The sequence below is a fragment of the Eubalaena glacialis genome, chromosome 11 (genome assembly GCF_028564815.1).
Source record: "Eubalaena glacialis isolate mEubGla1 chromosome 11, mEubGla1.1.hap2.+ XY, whole genome shotgun sequence".
Taxonomy (NCBI): Eukaryota; Metazoa; Chordata; class Mammalia; order Artiodactyla; family Balaenidae; genus Eubalaena; species Eubalaena glacialis.
The window spans coordinates 60,626,354-60,643,237 of NC_083726.1; the positions used below are offsets into that span (position 1 = coordinate 60,626,354).

General features: G+C 49.8%; 2 protein-coding genes across 5 annotated transcripts; one reads left to right on the forward strand and one right to left on the reverse strand.

Annotated features, from left to right (window-relative positions):
• Nucleotides 1-1,143: 1,143 nt before the first annotated feature.
• Nucleotides 1,144-6,762, reverse strand: CDK2 (cyclin dependent kinase 2). Of its 4 annotated transcripts, XM_061206419.1 has the most exons (9): nucleotides 6,451-6,762; nucleotides 5,634-5,711; nucleotides 5,405-5,525; nucleotides 4,550-4,720; nucleotides 3,976-4,077; nucleotides 3,156-3,299; nucleotides 2,649-2,852; nucleotides 2,226-2,373; nucleotides 1,144-1,908 (listed from the first exon to the last, which is right to left on the reverse strand). In XM_061206419.1, exons 1-8 carry the CDS (start codon nucleotides 6,564-6,566, stop codon nucleotides 2,269-2,271), a joined length of 1,041 nt encoding a protein of 346 aa, XP_061062402.1. In that variant the 5' UTR covers nucleotides 6,567-6,762; the 3' UTR covers nucleotides 1,144-1,908; nucleotides 2,226-2,268. The 4 variants fall into 4 exon arrangements, with proteins under 4 accessions (XP_061062402.1, XP_061062401.1, XP_061062403.1 ...); XM_061206418.1 differs by having other exon boundaries at nucleotides 1,144-2,373; XM_061206420.1 differs by lacking the exon at nucleotides 3,156-3,299 and having other exon boundaries at nucleotides 1,144-2,373.
• Nucleotides 6,763-6,883: 121 nt separating this feature from the next.
• On the forward strand, nucleotides 6,884-16,858 carry PMEL (premelanosome protein). The gene is made up of 13 exons (XM_061204699.1): nucleotides 6,884-6,934; nucleotides 7,219-7,307; nucleotides 7,540-7,664; nucleotides 11,168-11,278; nucleotides 11,439-11,585; nucleotides 12,363-12,497; nucleotides 12,882-13,043; nucleotides 13,296-14,327; nucleotides 15,078-15,194; nucleotides 15,432-15,516; nucleotides 15,627-15,832; nucleotides 15,934-16,021; nucleotides 16,642-16,858. The coding sequence occupies exons 3-13, from the start codon at nucleotides 7,589-7,591 to the stop codon at nucleotides 16,781-16,783; spliced, it is 2,301 nt and encodes a 766-aa protein (XP_061060682.1). The 5' UTR covers nucleotides 6,884-6,934; nucleotides 7,219-7,307; nucleotides 7,540-7,588; the 3' UTR covers nucleotides 16,784-16,858.
• Nucleotides 16,859-16,884: the final 26 nt, after the last annotated feature.

Genomic DNA, 16,884 nt, shown 5'->3' on the forward strand with positions numbered 1-16,884 from the left:
GGCGGTGCTGTCACCGACGCGTAAGAGCAGAGGACTGGACAGGCGGTGCCCCAGACCAATACAGAGAGGGAAACTTTGAAGATGGACGAGGTGAGGAGCCACTAAAGAGCGAGCTCCCCGAGATAGGGGGCGGTACCCTGTTGACAGGCGTATACTCTAACCAGTAGCATCTCGACAGCCTCATGACCCCGCCTTTTAACTCATAAACATCTAATCAGGTGAGCTATGGGGGCGGGCCAAAGTGAAACTTTAACCAGTACTGCGAAAATTCGGGACTTGAATGGCAGGCAAGGCGGGGTTGAAAGAGGCCTTAGGAAGGCCGCTACTGACCTTCGCCCCTCCCCTGGGATTTGGCGGGGCCTGCCTCTGGCGCCCCGCCTTCTATCACAAATTCGCGGGCGTGAAGGGAAATACCTCTCCTAGGGACCCGGAGCCTAGGAATTTAAGCAGCCCTCACGTCGGTGCTTCCTCGTTTTAGTGGGTCCCCAGAGCACAGGAATTTTGGGGATGGCCCGCGGCAGTCTGAGATGTTTTTTGGTGAGCTGAGACAATGGCAACTCCAAGAAGTGGTAGCTTGGGGAGGCTTTAGCCCCTTTATAATAATTTTTCATACAGACGATTGATATATTCTGAATCGCATGTAAATGTGAATAAGTATCTTTAGAAAACTTTGCTGTTTGTGATATGGAACAAAAAGAAAACAAGACGAGCTTACTGGGAAATGCAGCATCAATGCGAATTACCTTGGAGCCCACTTCCAACCATACTGCTTCTCCTGAGCCCTAACATTGAAAATCTGGAACTGGAGCCTTGTGTGTATGTGTATGTGATATGTGTGTCTGGGGGCGGGTGGGTGGGGTGGGGGAGATGCAAGTTTAGGGGAAAGTGAAGTAGGAAATACATAAGCTTCACTTTCCCCAGCTGTAAAATGGGGGCAATAATTCCCACTTCACCCACCCGCGGCACTATCCCAATTGCATCACAGAGGTCGCAATGGAGTGGGGTGGGTAGCCCTGCATAGAGTGATTAGGAAAAGGGGTCTGAAACCTATTATCACATGCACACATTCATATTCTCTCTCACACCATTCTTTCAGTAAATATGCAAAAGTAAAGGAGGAGAGATGAACTATAAAACCAGGAACTTTTTTTTTAATCAATTACAAACTAAATTACAAATAATGTTAATAGCAAGAACACTCAAGGACAAAAGGTGGGAGAAGAGAGACAAAATCATAAAAAAGAAAAAAAGCTTTTTTTTTTTAAACATTCGCGTTACAAACCCCAAGGTGCACATGGCAACAAATCCCCACCGATTCCCACTTAAAAAATTGCTATAACCTGAAATATAAATATAATTGTTCATCCTTCTTTTAAAGAAATATTTTTTTCCCAATGTCCCCACTCAGGCACAGCCCTAAAAAAGTGTCAGCATTCTTAAAATGAGGTCTTAACCTTAACTTTCACTCCTATGGGCTGGCCTTTAGAGGAAGATGGGACCTAGCACCTGAAGAACTAAGAATCTTAAAAGGAAGAGAAAAATTCAAACATCTTTCACTTGCCTCATAAGGCCTCGGTGAAGCACGGTCCCTGTCCCAGAGCCCAGACACCCCTTGCCTGTAGGAGGGACAGGCAAGAAGACTAGGAGCAATCATTTCTACTGCAGTCCCACCAGGACTGCAGAGACTGGGTGTCTAAGACAGGGAATCTTGAGTCTCCCAGACTGTTAGGTGAGATGAAACACTAAAACTAGGGTATAAACTGGTTGGATCTATTTTTTTAACCTAATTCTTTAAAACAGGCCCCTCCCCATGTTTTTGTTTTGCTTGGTTTTCAAAAGTTCCAACTTAGTGCCCCTGCTATCAGTTGGCCTTACACAGGGCTGTGGGAGGTTTGGGGTCTCTGTCACCTGAAACACAGAAAATAATAATTGCAGGGCTTTCAGAGACTGGGATGGCAAACCCTATGTGGAGGAAGGAGAAACAGTCTTTTTTATTTTTATTTTTTTAAAGACCAGCCCTCCTAAGCAATGACTAAGAGGAAGGGGAGAGCATGGTGCAGAGATTAAGTGCATGTAATATTGACGCTTCCTTTCAATTTCACCTATTTCTTCCCTCCACCCCCTCTCCCCAGAGTTGGCTGGCTAAGAGGGGCAGGTGAGTGCTAAGGCAGCCAGACAAGATCAGTGAGCTAAGAGACCTGGGCCAAGCCAGATCATGCCCTCACCGGAGCAGAGGGTGAGACTGGGAGTAGGGGCTTGAGAAGGCCATCAGAGTCGAAGGTGAGGTACTGGCTTGGTCACATCCTGGAAGAAAGGGTGAGCCAAAGCTGCCTTTGCTGAAATCCGCTTGTTGGGGTCGTAGTGCAGCATTTGCTGGAGGGAGAGATGTGTGCTGACGTCAGTAATGTGATAATGGAGTAAATGGGCAGCAGGTGTTTTGAGAAATCGGGAAACAATTCCTTTCACCCAAGGAAGAGTTCCCATTTCCCTCCTTCCTGTATCTAATGGGTGCACAACAGCGAGAGGGAAGCAGGGGCTAGGGAAATGCTGAGACCAGGAGTCCAGGGCCTCATTCTTCCTTCATCCTGGAAAAACCCTGCCCTGGGGGAGTGAATGAGAGGAAATGGGTGCCCACTCCCCATTCTCACCGATAACAAGCTCCGTCCATCTTCATCCAGGGGGGGCACAACTTTGCTAAAATCTTGCCTGGCCCACTTGGGGAAGCTTGGCTTATAATCAGGCATAGAAGTAACTCCTGGCCAAACCACCTCATCTGGGGTCCCCAGAGTCCGAAAGATCCGGAAGAGTTGGTCGATCTCAGAATCTCCGGGGAATAGGGCCCGCCGGGTCACCTGAAAATGGGGAAAGAGGAAAAGCCAAGACCCACATTGACGTCAGTCAAAACTGCCCACTGGATAATGGAGGTTCCCACAGGCAGTGGAAGGTCAGCAGGGCCCCATGACTCCCTCCCCAGGGCCTTTCATGGGGTCAGTCAAACAGAGCCTGAGACAATGAAGTCCCTTCATCTGTCTCCTCGCCCCCTCCTTCCTTCCCCCAACCATGGCTTTGCAGATCCCCAAGGCTGGGTGGGGCTGGGAGGGGGTGAATGTCTGGGGTGCCACTGACATGTAGCAAAGGGATCCCAAGCCACTCACGGGGTGTGGGGTAGACACTGCGGTCATCCCCCCTCCTTGTGATGCAGCCACTTCTAGATAGGAGCACAGCGGGCAGAGACTGTGTCTTCCATTTCTTCTGTGTTCCCCACAGCACCTAGCATGGTGCTGGGTACACACTAGGTGCTTAACAAATATTTTTTGATGAATTGAGAGATGAATATGGGCAATTGTAAAGTAACGCACTGGGGGATAAATGCACATTATATATATGGGCTAATGGTCTCCATGCCCCCAGTTACAACCCAGATAAGGGACCATAAAACATACTGCTGATTTGATTTGAAAACTTAGCTCACTCCACTGTTGTATTAAAGGGGATGAGAGCTCCCTTATAAGGCTGGGCCTCAGGGATCCTTCAATCTGAAAAGCCAGAGGTTGAGGGGGGATGTGATCTAAGTCTGCAGTTTAAATAAAAGGTGTGGGTAAGGTGAACACAGTTGGCCTCACCACATTCCTGGTGCCCTACAATAAGGTCTACAGGCCAAATGAAGGGGACACTAAATGGAACTCATTTTCCCAAATATATGCAGGCTAAAGCTAAAACAGTTGCAGAAATGATTTAGCTCAATTCAGAGATAAGATATGTATACTGCATGCTAAAGCTGTTTGAGGATATCCTAACACTGTGGTTGACATCAGGGATGACAGTCCTATCCTTTCCCCACCACCCCCTTTGTGCTACTCTAGAGGAAGGACCCTGTGATAAGAGAAGGGCCATGGGTCTAGGCCAAGAAACAGTTCTGTTGTTCTTGAATGTGGGGAGGGGTGGGCTGGGTAGAACTCGGGCATGCCTCCGTACCATCTCAGCAAAGATGCAGCCCAGGCTCCAGATGTCCACAGCTGTGGAGTAGTATTTGCAGCCCAGCAGGATTTCAGGTGCTCGGTACCACAGAGTCACCACCTGAGGACAAGCGTAAGAAGGGGAGGGGTGGTGTATGGGGCATGGTGATTCCCACATCTCACTTCCTCAGGACTACCCTGTTAACTCAGCTTCTTAACAAGCAGCTTCTTTCCCTCCATCCTTCCCTTCCCTCTGATTTCCCCTAAGTAAAATAACTGGGTACAACTTCTTAGCCCAGAGTTAGCCTAGTCCATGGTTCTGGGGACCATATTTTCTGAACCCCCAATTTGCAACCTTCTTGGAAAACTTGAGGCAATCGGTTATAATTTTAATGGTGTGCCATCCAGCTCTCCTGGCTTGTTATCTATCAAAATATGAACTCTGTGTATACTCCAAGACCTCTTAGGGTGTCAGAGATACTTTCCATCTAGTGAGAGAGAAACTGCTGGCCAGATAGTTACTAAAAACTTTGTGAATGTCCCTGTTAACACCACCCAGGAAGTTCAGAGAAGACATGCAGAGAGGGACTCACCTCGTGGGTGTAAGTACGAACAGGGACTCCAAAGGCTCTGGCTAGTCCAAAGTCTGCTAGCTTGATGGCCCCCTCTGCGTTGATAAGCAGATTCTGAGGTTTGAGGTCTCGGTGTAGGACCCGATGAGAATGGCAGAAAGCTAGGCCTTGGAGCAGCTGGAACAGATAGCTCTGACAAGGGGAGAGAAAAGACTGTGTTTTTCCATCACCGTGAGAAGATTAGGGTCTCCTCTGTGCCTCCAAAGTTCTACTAAAGCCTTCACTAGTTAGATAATAATTACATGTTTACAAGCCATCTCCCCGATTGGCCTGTCAGCCCAGTGAGGATAAGGATCAGGTCTTACTCAGTTTTGCATTTCTTTTCCATATCCTGTGTTCAGCACATTGAAGGTGTTCAATAAATGTGTGTTGGATAAACGTTTGTTGATAGATTGAAAGTAGCTCTGGGAGTAAAGAACCCAGAAAAACAGACAACAGAGACTCACTGGCTATTTCTCCCACCAAGCAGGTGGAAAGGCTTTTTGGAGGGGTCTACCAAGTGCCCTCCAGTCCCATTTATCTGAGTTTCATCTCACCTTCCACCTGAGCTGCTAAGCTGACTCACTAGAGTTTCAACTTCTTTGATTCTCCTGCCCAGCCTTAGGGTTAATAAGTATAATGAGCAGTGAAGGAGCCACAAAAAAGGTATGTGTGATCGTGTGTGTGTGTGTGTGTGTGTGTGAGTGTGTGTGTGTGTGTAGGGGGATGAGGGCTGGGAAGGAAGCTAAGATCACAAATCAACACTCAGTCTGGATTGCCTGCCTTCAGTCCCCCGAAGACATGCCCATGTTGGGAGGAGATGATGAGAAGGACTACCTTTATGAGGGGAAGAGGAATGCCAGTGAGAGCAGAGGCATCCATGAATTTCTTGAGATCTTGGTGCAGAAACTCAAAAACCAGGTAGAGTTTGTTTTCTGTATGAATGACATCCAGCAGCCTAGGGAAGGGAGGTCCAGGGATAGAGGTGAGGGAGAGAAATACCCAGACAACACAAACAGAAGGCATCCTCCTTTACTGTCAGAGCACCTCCCAGATACCTACTTACTTGACAATATTAGGGTGGTTAAGCTCCTTAAGCAGAGAGATCTCTCGTATGGCAGTACTGGGTACACCCTCCGTCTCACTTGGAGAAGTTGGGAAAGCAGAGATGGGAATGTGGTTACAAATATTCCTTTTCCCCCAGCCCAGTGATTCTACCCCGCCCCCTCCCTCCCCACAGAGACACCACCCCAGCATCCCCTAGGAAAGTGAGAGGAGAGAAGGGGTGCTTCAGGGGTTAATTCATGGATGGACAGGACTGGCTTTTGGACACATTAAGGTCATTATTTCTTCTTTGCCCAGGGTTAGGTTAGCAAAGCCTCCTGGTGAAGGTGAAGAAGGTAACAGGTAAAAAAAAAAAGGGCGGGGGGGAGTAGCAGCACCCAGCCTCTCTAGAGGGGCCAGTGAGGTTCAACTGCCATTCTTTTGAAAGGGGGAGAGAATTCTAAGATGAGGGTGGGGTTGGGGCAGTGAGGAGGGCTCGTCATTCAAAAAGGTGCTCTTTACAGCTTACTGCAAAACCCAGCTCCACAGGGAGTCCTGGAACCCCCATCTCAGAGGCCTCCTTCCTCTTCCTGAGTCTTTCTGACTGTACCTTTGGGGGCATCACCCGCCTTTAGGGAGGAAATTTCCCATGGATTCTACACTACCCTATAGTCTCCCCCGGGAAACCCTCTACTCGTCCTTCAACCCACCTCTCCACTTCAAAAGAAGTCCCTCCCTGCTACCTTCCGGTCCCTGGATGGCCACCGCCGGTTGGGGTGGGGGTAGGGGGCACTCAAGGAGCTCCCGAGTTAGGAGTCCCGGGTACAGAGGCCACTCACGTGTCCAGGCGGATTTTTTTAAGCGCCACCACTTCTCCCGTCACCTTGTTTTTGGCTTTGTACACAACTCCGTACGTTCCCTCTCCGATCTTTTCCACTTTTTGGAAGTTCTCCATGAAGCGCTAGCGAGTCGGGTCAGCCCGGCCCTGGAGCGGGGGCCTGGGAACCTGCAGAAAGCGGCACCCAGCTCTCGGGGGCCGAGGAGGGGAAACAGGGCCCAGTACCTTGGCCCCAGGTCGGGATGGAACGCAGTGTATCTCTCGCTCTTGTCAATTTGTCCAACTTGAAACAATGTTACCGCCTCCCCCCAGTTCCCTACCGCCACCAGAAGCCCCGCCCCTCCTTCCCGCGTTTCCATGGCTCCGCCCCCAGATCTTCCTATTGGTCAACGTCAGAGCGGGAGGGGCCAGCCCTGCGTCCCTCTCTGCAAACGACCGCGCCCCGCGCAAGTTTGGTTCCGAGGGGCATTAAGACAAGTTTCAACGTAGGTGGGGAGGCTGAACACCTTTTTCCAAGTATCTGATTTGGGATCGAGTTTCCTACCTGTGTCCTGAGTCTATAGGGATTTCCTGATCTCTAATTCGCCGTTTTCACCACCCCTAGGAAAATGTGTATTGACCTAAGATTGAATGCCACCTGGTCCAGGGAGCCTCCTCTGAAAGCAGGAAGCTGGGAATCTCATTTTAAGGGTCTCCCGGGCCTCGGAGGAGTCGTTGCCTCCGTCTCTCCGCCTACTCCGATACTGTCTCTCTTTGATTTTGGATCCAGGGTCACTGCTTCTACAGTCTTTTTGAGAGGTTCCTGGTTTGACTCACAATAAATTGATCCACTCTCCCATGATGAATCGTGTGTGTCCGGTACGTGTTTTGTTTTGTAGCTGCCCTTCAGTCAGTTCTTTCCACGGGGGGATGGAGTGCTTTAAGATGAGCGTGACCCTGTGAAACCAGAAACTGTCACTGAGTAGCGGGATGTCCAGGGACCAGGATCCCTCCTCAGTTCTGCCTTTCTCAGGTCCTCCTGCTCCTCCCAGGCCTCCCCTGCAGGGAGAGAGGGAAGGGCTATGCAAATGAGCATCCGTTTCTTATATAGGGGCTTGTCCTACGCCCCAGCGCCTTTGGTTGCTGGAAAGAAGAACAGGATGGATCTGGTGCTGAGAAAATGCCTTCTCCATGTGGCTGTGATGGGTGCTCTTCTGGCTGTGGGGGCCACAGAAGGTGAGTGTGGGGTGTGTGGACATGAGCAAGTGTGAATTTGGGGTTGCACACCTGCTCTGGTTTTCCCCTCTCTAATGGGAGATAACCAGCAATGCTTCGGGCATCTCCCACCCATTTGATTTAGTGAGGACATGGGCAACTGAGCTCCCTCCCCACATGAAGATTTGGGACTCAGCCTGAAAATAACTCCATTTGCTTGGAAGGGCAAGAGAATAGTGGGTCTTTGTGGCCCTAATTCTGAGACCCCCTGGGCAGTGAGCTGGAGCAGGGGCTCCAAGGGAGTAAAATGAGTGGGAGACTCTTTTAGGCAATGTCTCAGGCACTTGGGATAGGGTACTTAAAGTGAGGAGCAAAAGAATGTGGTATTGGTTAGAGGGTAAAGAGACACCACATCCCCTCTTTGGGATGGGCATAGGCGAACACAGCCCAGGCTTTTGTTCTGGGGCTGGGAGAGACAGGCAGAGGGGTCTCAGCTGAGCATCACATGAAAGAGCTCTGGGGGATTGGGGCCTCGTGACAGGAGCAAGGGGTGGGGGTGGGGGGTGGTGAGAGGGTCTGGAATGTCCCGTGCTGCTCTGAGGAGGGAGGGTTGGGAGTGGAGAAAGAATGGGGCATCTTATAATTCTCTTGCTCTCATGGTGGGATGCTCAGTGGGATGATTCCAGATCCTCCCCCAGCAGAATCAACCAGGTTTCTGGTACATATTAGAAATGGAGTGAGGATAGTCTCTGCTGTGCTGAAATATCTGCATCATATTCCAGTGCCCCCCTTTCTCTAGATCCCTGGTCTCACAGACTTCTAGGAAGTTCTCCTTGATCTGACTTCCCTCATTCATGGTGCAGTTTCAAGTCTTTTTCTTTTACTACGTTCCTTATTGTACTCTGGAAACATTCTGTTCATACGTGTCCACCTGAGGCTCTTAAAATACTGTGCTTACTTTTTTTTTTTTTTTAAAGGCATCATTGCTACCCTTCAGTCAATTTATTTTCATTAAGTACTTATTAGAGGGCTTTTTAAAATTTATTTATTTATTTATGGCTGTGTTGGGTCTTCGTTTCTGTGCGAGGGCTTTCTCTAGTTGCGGCAAGTGGGGGCCACTCTTCATCGCGGTGCGCAGGCCTCTCACTATCGCGACCTCTCTTGTTGCGGAGCACAGGCTCCAGACGCGCAGGCTCAGCAATTGTGGCTCATGGGCCTAGTCGCTCCGCGGCATGTGGGATCTTCCCAGACCAGGGCTCGAACCCGTGTCCCCTGCATTGGCAGGCAGATTCTCAACCACTGCGCCACCAGGGAAGCCCTATGCTTACTTTTTGGATCCTGATTTTTAAAATCATAAGAAGACATTTTTAGATATTCATGAAATTTTGTATGGACTGGTTTCAATAATTTTGTCTAGTGTGAATTAGCATTGTATTTATTCAAGAAAATATTTCTTTTTTACAGATACATACTGAATTTGTACGGTTTTAAATAACATTATGTCTGGGATTTGCTTGTGAATGCTTTAGCCAGGGACTTCCCTGGTGGTCCAGTGGTAAAGAATCCACCTTCCAATGCAGGGGTCACGGGTTAGATCCCTGGTCGGGGAATTAAGATCCCACATGGCGCGGGGCAACTAAACCTGCGCACCACAACTACTGAGCTCGCGCGCCTCAAGGAGAGAGTCTGCGTGCCGCAAACTACAGAGCCCATGCGCTCTGGAGCCCCCGCATCCTGGAGCCCACGCACCACAACTAGAGAGAGAAAACCCACACGCCACAACTAGAAAGAAGCCCGCACGCTGCAACAAAAGATCCCACATGCTGCAACTAAGACCCGACACAGCCAAAAGAATAAAGGAAGGAAAAAATAAATAAATAAATAAATAAAAATAAAGGAAGGAAGGAAGGAAAGAAAGACAGAAAGAAAGAAAAGTACAGCATTAGAAATGAATACTCTAAAAAAGAAAATTAAATGCTTTAACCAAAAAACAAACCAACAACAAAGGATCGATAAAGCAAATGTGGCAAAATGTTGATAGTTGTTGGATCTGGGTGAGGCATGTGGAGAGCCATCATATCCCTTTCTTTCAGACCTCTCTTTTTTTTTTTTTAATTTAATTTATTTATTTTATTTTAATTTATTTTTGGCTGTGTTGGGTCTTCGCTGCTGCGTGCAGGCTTTCTCTAGTTGTGGCGAGCAGGGGCTACTCTTTGTTGTGGTGCGCGGGCTTCTTCTTGCGGTGGCTTCTCTTGCTGTGGAGCACAGGCTCTAGAGCGCGTGGGCTTCAGCAATTGTGGCACGCAGGCTCAGTAGTTGTGGCTTGTGGGCTCCAGAGCCCAGTCTTGGCAGCTGTGGCACACGGGCCTGGTTGCTCCGCGGCATGTGGGATCCTCCCGGACGACAGTTCGAACCCGTGTCCCCAGCACGGGCAGGCAGACTCTTTTTTTTTTTTTTTTTTTTTAAAGCAAGTTTCTTTTTTTTTTTTTAAATTTTTATTTATTTATTTATTTATTTATTTATTTATTTATGGCTGTGTTGGGTCTTCGTTTCTGTGCGAGGGCTTTCTCTATTTGTGGCGAGCAGGGGCCACTCTTCATCGCGGTGCGCGGGCCTCTCACTATCGCGGCCTCTCTTGTTGCGGAGCACAGGCTCCAGACGTCAGTAATTGTGGCTCACGGGCCCAGCCGCTCCGCGGCATGTGGGATCTTCCCAGACCAGGGCTCGAACCCGTGTCCCCTGCATTGGCAGGCAGACTCTTAACCACTGCGCCACCAGGGAAGCCCCAGACCTCTCTCTTGGTCAGTTATAATAATTTTGTTTGTCCCCACTCCCAATTTCTACCTGCCTCTGGTCCATCCTCCTCACTGCTTGCTGAAGTGATCCTTCTAAAACACAAATCTGATCATATTCAAAAAGTTTTGAAGGGTAAATTTTATGGCATGTGAATTATATCTGAATACAATAAACAAAATCTTCTGAGGTGGACTTGCCTACAGGATAAAGGCCAAACTCCTTCGCCTGGCACTCAAAGCCCCCACCCCATCTTCTTGGCCTCATCTCTCACGGTGTACATCAACCATATTGCTAGTGGTCCCCTATCATGCCATGTGCTTCCACGCCTCCATGCATCTGCTCATGCTGGGCCTTCTGCCTAGAATGCTTTATGCCACAGGCCAGCTCCTCATTGGGTCCTTCCCAGTCTACCAGAGTGGAATTAATCTGTTTATTCTGTCATTTTGTTGTACATCGTGCATGTTTATTATGGCTCATGTTAAGCAGTGCCTTGAATTATAGTAATTTATGTATATGTCTATTTCATATACTTTAACCTGAATCTCTTTAGGACCATTTCTTTTTCATTTCTTAAGTTCTTTGCACCTAGCACAGTGCCTGGTACGTGGTGGGTACTGGGTAAATTAAAATGCACTTTGAATGTGAGAATGAGTGACGTGACATGGGACACTGTGGTCCCCTGAGAAGGGAGTAATGACCTGAGGGTCCTCATTATACCTTCCTTTTAGGACCCAGAGACCAGGACTGGCTTGGTGTCTCAAGGCAGCTCAGAACTAAAGCATGGAACAGGCAGCTATATCCAGAGTGGACAGAAAGCCAGGGGCCTGACTGCTGGAGAGGTGGGAACTTGGCAGTTTCTGGGGAGGGTATGGTGGGAATGGGGTGGGGAGAGGAGAGGAGCAAGAACTGGGTTGAATGTAGCTTGAGAAGACAGGAAGGGAAAAGGCATACGGGGAGGGGAAGCCAAGGAGTCCCAGCTAACGCAGCTGCCCTTTCCAGGTGGCCAGGTATCTCTGAAGGTCAGCAATGATGGGCCTACACTGCTTGGGGCAAATGCCTCCTTCTCTATTGCCCTGCACTTCCCTGAAAGCCAAAAGGTGCTGTCAGATGGGCAGGTCATCTGGGCCAACAACACCATCATTAACGGTGGGTACCACTCCACTCCAGGCCTCATTCCCAGGGCTCAGCTCATGCCCCTTCTTCTTTTTTTAAACAAATTATATATGTAATTAGATTAGAAAGCACAGATAAAGCACAAAGAAAAAAAAAATTGTAGTCCCCAAAATGGGGGACAGAAGACCCAGTGGATATAGAAGTTGGACAGACTTGGATTTAAACCTGTTACCAGTATGTGACCCTGGGCAAGTCACTCAATTGTTTTGTACTTCCATTCCCTTAATCTGTAGAATAGGGATGATACTACTTTAAAAGGTTGTTGTAAGGATTAAAATGTGATAATATATAAAGAATTTAGCATAATGCCTGCCGTAGCCTACATGTTAGCTGGTGCTGTTATTTTTACTTTTATCCCACTAGCCAGAGCAAATCTTTCTAAACATTTTGATACATTTCCAATCTCTTTCTCTCCAATCTCTATGTATATACTTACATAGGTATCTTTTTTTTTTTTTTGGCCGCTCAACATGGGGGATCTTAGTTCCCTGACCAGGGATTGAACCCATGCCCCCTGCATTGGAAGAGTGGAGTCTTTTAACCACTGGACCACCAGGGAAGTCCCTACATAGGAATCTTTAATTACAGTTTCCATTCTCCCCACTACCACCCACAGTGGGTTATATCAAGGAGAATATATTTTGTAGCTAGGGAGTATTCCCAGAGCCCCGCTCTGGGAGCCATGTTAAAGGTTTTGGTGTATAATAAGGAATGCCAGGGTTTGAGGGTGACTTTGTATCTTCCTTTCAGGGAGCCAGGTGTGGGGAGGACAGCCAGTGTATCCCCAAGAACCTGATGATACCTGCATCTTCCCCGATGGGAGGGCCTGCCCATCTGGCCCTTCACCTCAGAGAAGAAGCTTTGTTTATGTCTGGAAGACCTGGGGTGAGAGACTCCCTTCTCTGGCCTGTCACCCACACTTGGATTCATCTCTTCCTACCTGATCCCTTTTCTTTTGGTCCTACCCCTAAACTCTGTGAGTTTCCCTAATCTTCACCTCCCCCATGACTCCTTCTTCTTCCACAACACCTAGCCAATTCTATTATACTTCTTTCTGGGAACCCTTCTCCAATTACAGTCCCATCCCATGGAACCCCTCAGTAGGACTCCTTTCCTGCCCCCATATACAAGCTTCCAAACACCCTCTGAAATAACCATCTTCTCAATACGTCTCCTGACCTTCCTTCTCTGGTGCCCTGTCTCTAACCCTTCCCCAGTCCCCCTTTGACCACTAACCCCCTTCTCTACTCTTCTTTCCAAAAACCTCAGGCCAATACTGGCAAGTTCTGGGGGGCCCAGTGTCTGGACTGAGCATTGGGACAGGCAAGGCAGTGCTGGGCACACACATCATGGAAGTGACTGTCTACCACCGCCGGGGGTCCCAGAGCTACGTATCCCTCGCTCACTCCCGCTCAGCCTTCACCATTACTGGTAAGGACTTAGGAAGGGACAAGGCCAGTCTCAGGGCAGGAGGAGGTGGGGAAGCTTGGCTGGGCAGGAAAGGGGAAAGAGGAAATGGTGTGTAGGGGCACCTTATAGGGGCAGAGCCAGGAAGACATGGGCAGAGGAATGTGGGGCTTGGAGCCAGTGAAGGGCCAGGCAGCTTGGGGTTAGAAGATGTGGCTGTGAAAGAAGACGCTGTGGCCCAGACCTGGTTCTCACCTTTTCTGGCTCCAATCTCAGACCAGGTGCCCTTCTCTGTGAGCGTGTCTCGGCTGCAGGCCTTGGATGGAGCGAACAAGCACTTCCTGAGAAAGCAACCTCTGAACTTTGCCCTCCAGCTCCACGACCCCAGTGGCTATTTGGCTGGGGCTGACCTCTCCTACACCTGGGACTTTGGAGACAGTACTGGGACCCTGATCTCTCGGGCACTTGTGGTCACTCACACTTACCTAGAGTCTGGCCCAGTCACTGCACAGGTGGTGCTACAGGCTGCCATTCCTCTCACCTCCTGTGGCTCCTCCCCAGTTCCAGGCACCACAGCTGGGCATATGCCAACTGCCGAGGCCCCTGGCACCACAGCTGGCCAAGTGCCTACTGCAGAAGTCGTAGGCACTACACCTGCTCAGATACCAACTGCAGAGCCCTCTGGAACCACAGCTGTGCAAGTGCCAACTGCAGAGGGCACAGGTACCACAGCCGGCCAAGTGCCTACTGCAGAAGTTGTGGGCACTACACCTGCTCAGGTGCCAACTGCAGAGCCCTCTGGAACCACAGCTGTGCAAGTGCCAACTGCAGAGGGCACAGGTACCACAGCTGGCCAAGTGCCTACTGCAGAAGTCGTGGGCACTACACCTGCTCAGGTGCCAACTGCAGAGCCCTCTGGAACCACAGCTGTGCAAGTGCCAACTGCAGAGGGCACAGGTACCACAGCTGGCCAAGTGCCTACTGCAGAAGTCGTGGGCACTACACCTGCTCAGGTGCCAACTGCAGAGCCCTCTGGAACCACAGCTGTGCAAGTGCCAACTGCAGAGGGCACAGGTACCACACCTGAGCAGGTACTAACCTCAGAAGTCATAAGTACCACACCTGCAGAGATGCCAACTGCAGAGGCCATAGGTACGACACCTGAAGTGTCAACTGCAGAACCCTCTGGAACCACAGTTGCACAGGTAACAACTACAGAGCTGGTGGAGACCATAGCTGGAGAGGTACCCACCCCTGAGCCTGACAGTCCAGATGCCAGCCCATTCTTGTCTACAGAAGGTGTTACAGGTAAGAGGGCCAGTATGAATGAGGTTCATTGAGGTGGGGGCATTTGTCACAGCTCTAAAGACCTGAAAGACTTACTCTGGATCCAGATGTTACCCAATCCTTAGCTTACCAGTGGAGTCCCTTCAGAGTCTTCACTGGTTTTAAAGCCCCCCAAGTCCCTCTTAATGGCATGGAAGAGATCCAGAGTTCAGGAAACCAGGGTCTTCTCCTAGGCCATGGGGAGAGAGCTTGTTGCTCCTCTGTCTCTGAAAAGAGCTGTTCCCTAAAGTGAAGGTCAGGGAGCAGTCTGTGATCATTTACATAATACTTATATCTCATTTTCTGATTAAGTGTAAATGCATAGAAATCTTTCCCAGTTTCTGACACCATTTCCCACCTCTGGATTCCCATCCCAAAGTAGGTTTACCTGGAATTGTGGTAGAAACACTGAAAAGGGAGGAATAAGATAGTGACACTATAATGAGTTAACATACGTCAAGTGTCTAACCCAGGACCTGGCACAGTGTGGGGTGTGATAAACATTTGGGATTTTTAAAACTCCAACTCTACCCCTAACTGTGACTCTGGGGCAGTCATTTCTCCTTCTGGGCCTCAGTTTCCTTATCTATAAAATGAGATTTCCCAGCTCTTGCCTGATTCCAAGCCTGGATCCAGTAGCTCTGGCTCTACCTGGAAAAATGCCTCCTTGGCCTCTGTTTCCAGGTGAGTCATTTGTCTCATGACTTTGCCTCTTCCATCCTCTCCTGCCAGGTTCCCAGAGCCCCCTGCTGGATGACACAGCCACCTTAATCCTGGTGAAGCGACAAGTCCCCCTGGATTGTGTTCTGTATCGATATGGCTCCTTTTCCCTCACCCTGGACATCGTCCGTGAGTCTTGCCTACTTTGGGAGCTGGTGGAGGGAAGGCGTGTGCTGCTTAGGGCTGCCCAGTGGAAGCACACCCTGGAAGGAGTTACTCACCTGAACAAGAATACCCAAATCCCAGGGTTTTCATTTGAAGGCATGAGGATGGGATCGGGGAGGTAGCCCGAGGACCTTCCTGTCCGTGGGCCTTTGGGGAGGACTGGTAGAGGAGTCCCAGACTTAAAATCTTGCAACTTTGCAGAGGGTATTGAGAGTGCTGAGATCCTGCAGGCTGTGCCATCCAGTGAAGGAGATGCATTTGAGCTGACTGTGTCTTGCCAAGGCAGGTGAGTGTCCCACTGGTTGCCCCGAGAACTCTTGGGTTGACTGCTGCCCTGCTCTCTGGTGTCTAGTGTTCCTTCCCAGACTCCCTGATGTAAGCTGACATCTCTCCCAGGCTACCCAAGGAGGCCTGCATGGACATCTCATCGCCAGGGTGCCAGCCCCCTGTCCAGCGGCTGTGTCAGCCTGTGCCACCCAGCCCAGCCTGCCAGCTGGTTCTGCACCAGGTACTGAAGGGCGGCTCGGGGACCTACTGCCTCAATGTGTCTTTGGCTGATGCCAACAGCCTGGCAATGGTCAGCACCCAGCTTGTCATGCCTGGTAGGTACTTGGACAGAGGTAGGATGAAGAAGGGGGGTGGTAGAGGATATCTGACAGGAAGCAGATGCTGACTCTAGCTATGTCTGGGATTCTGCCTGTAGGTCAAGAAGCAGGCTTCGGGCAGGCTCCCCTGTTCTTGGGCATCTTGCTGGTATTGATGGCTTTGCTGCTCGCATCTCTGATATATAGGTGAGAGCTCCACCATGCCGCTCACACTCCCTTATCCCTTAGCACCGCCGCTCATTCTTCCTTAAGGCAAGAAGGAACCACCACCCCCTTCGAGAAAGCATAGTGTCCAGGAAAGAGCCCAGATTTGGAAGTTAAACAGGTCTGGGCTGCAGACCTGGTGGGATATTGGGGAAGTAGCTTAACCTTTCTGAGCCACTGAAAGGTAGGAAAACTGATACCTGCCCTGTGAGGCTGTTGTCAGGATTCTAGACAATGCGGGTAAAGCACCTGGTTCTGAAGCAAGAGTGCAATAAATGATGATCTTGATGATTTTTCTAATGAATAATATCAAGAGTGGAGGAGGCTGGGTGAAGTGAGTTCTCCACCTGCATGAAGGGCAAATCCCTAGGCCTGGGGTGCCGAGGGCCTCAAAGTAGGGAAGCTTGTAGGGTGAGAGGGGAATGCACAGAGGTTACCACAGAAATAAGAGAGGATGAACCCTGTTGGTGAGAAGAAGGGGAAGGAGCCAGGATCAAGGCCAAGGAAGCCTGGGATATGATTTATCCTCTTCGTTGGAGAAGCACAAACCGGCTGCCATTGACTACCGCTAACCAGTATCCCCGCTTTTCCCCCAATATCAGGAGAAGACGTACGAAGCAGGGCTCAGCTCTCCCCCTTCCCCAGCTGCCACCCGGCAGAACCCAGTGGCTACGTCTGCCCTGGGTCTTCCGCTCTTGCCCCATTGGTGAGAGCAGCCCCCTCCTCAGTGGGCAGCAGGTCTGAGTACTCTCACGTGCAGCGTGGACAGCAATGCCTATCTTTCCTCCAGTCTTCCCTTGGAGACTACCATTGCCTGAAATAAAGACTCAGAACCTGGTGCTGTT

What these genes read in the sequence shown, in the direction of transcription:
- PMEL (XM_061204699.1), top strand. Translation starts at nt 7,589, where the DNA reads ATGGATCTGGTGCTGAGAAAATGCCTTCTCCATGTGGCTGTGATGGGT. An exon ending in CTCAGCCTTCACCATTACTG is followed by an intron (nt 13,044 to 13,295) that starts GTAAGGACTTAG and finishes CTCCAATCTCAG; the next exon opens with ACCAGGTGCCCTTCTCTGTG. An exon ending in GTCTACAGAAGGTGTTACAG is followed by an intron (nt 14,328 to 15,077) that starts GTAAGAGGGCCA and finishes CTCTCCTGCCAG; the next exon opens with GTTCCCAGAGCCCCCTGCTG.
- CDK2 (XM_061206419.1), bottom strand. Translation starts at nt 6,566, where the DNA reads ATGGAGAACTTCCAAAAAGTGGAAAAGATCGGAGAGGGAACGTACGGA. An exon ending in TTCGTACTTACACCCACGAG is followed by an intron (nt 4,078 to 4,549) that starts GTGAGTCCCTCT and finishes GCTTGTCCTCAG; the next exon opens with GTGGTGACTCTGTGGTACCG. An exon ending in GCTGCATCTTTGCTGAGATG is followed by an intron (nt 3,300 to 3,975) that starts GTACGGAGGCAT and finishes ATATTTGTTAAG; the next exon opens with CACCTAGTGTGTACCCAGCA.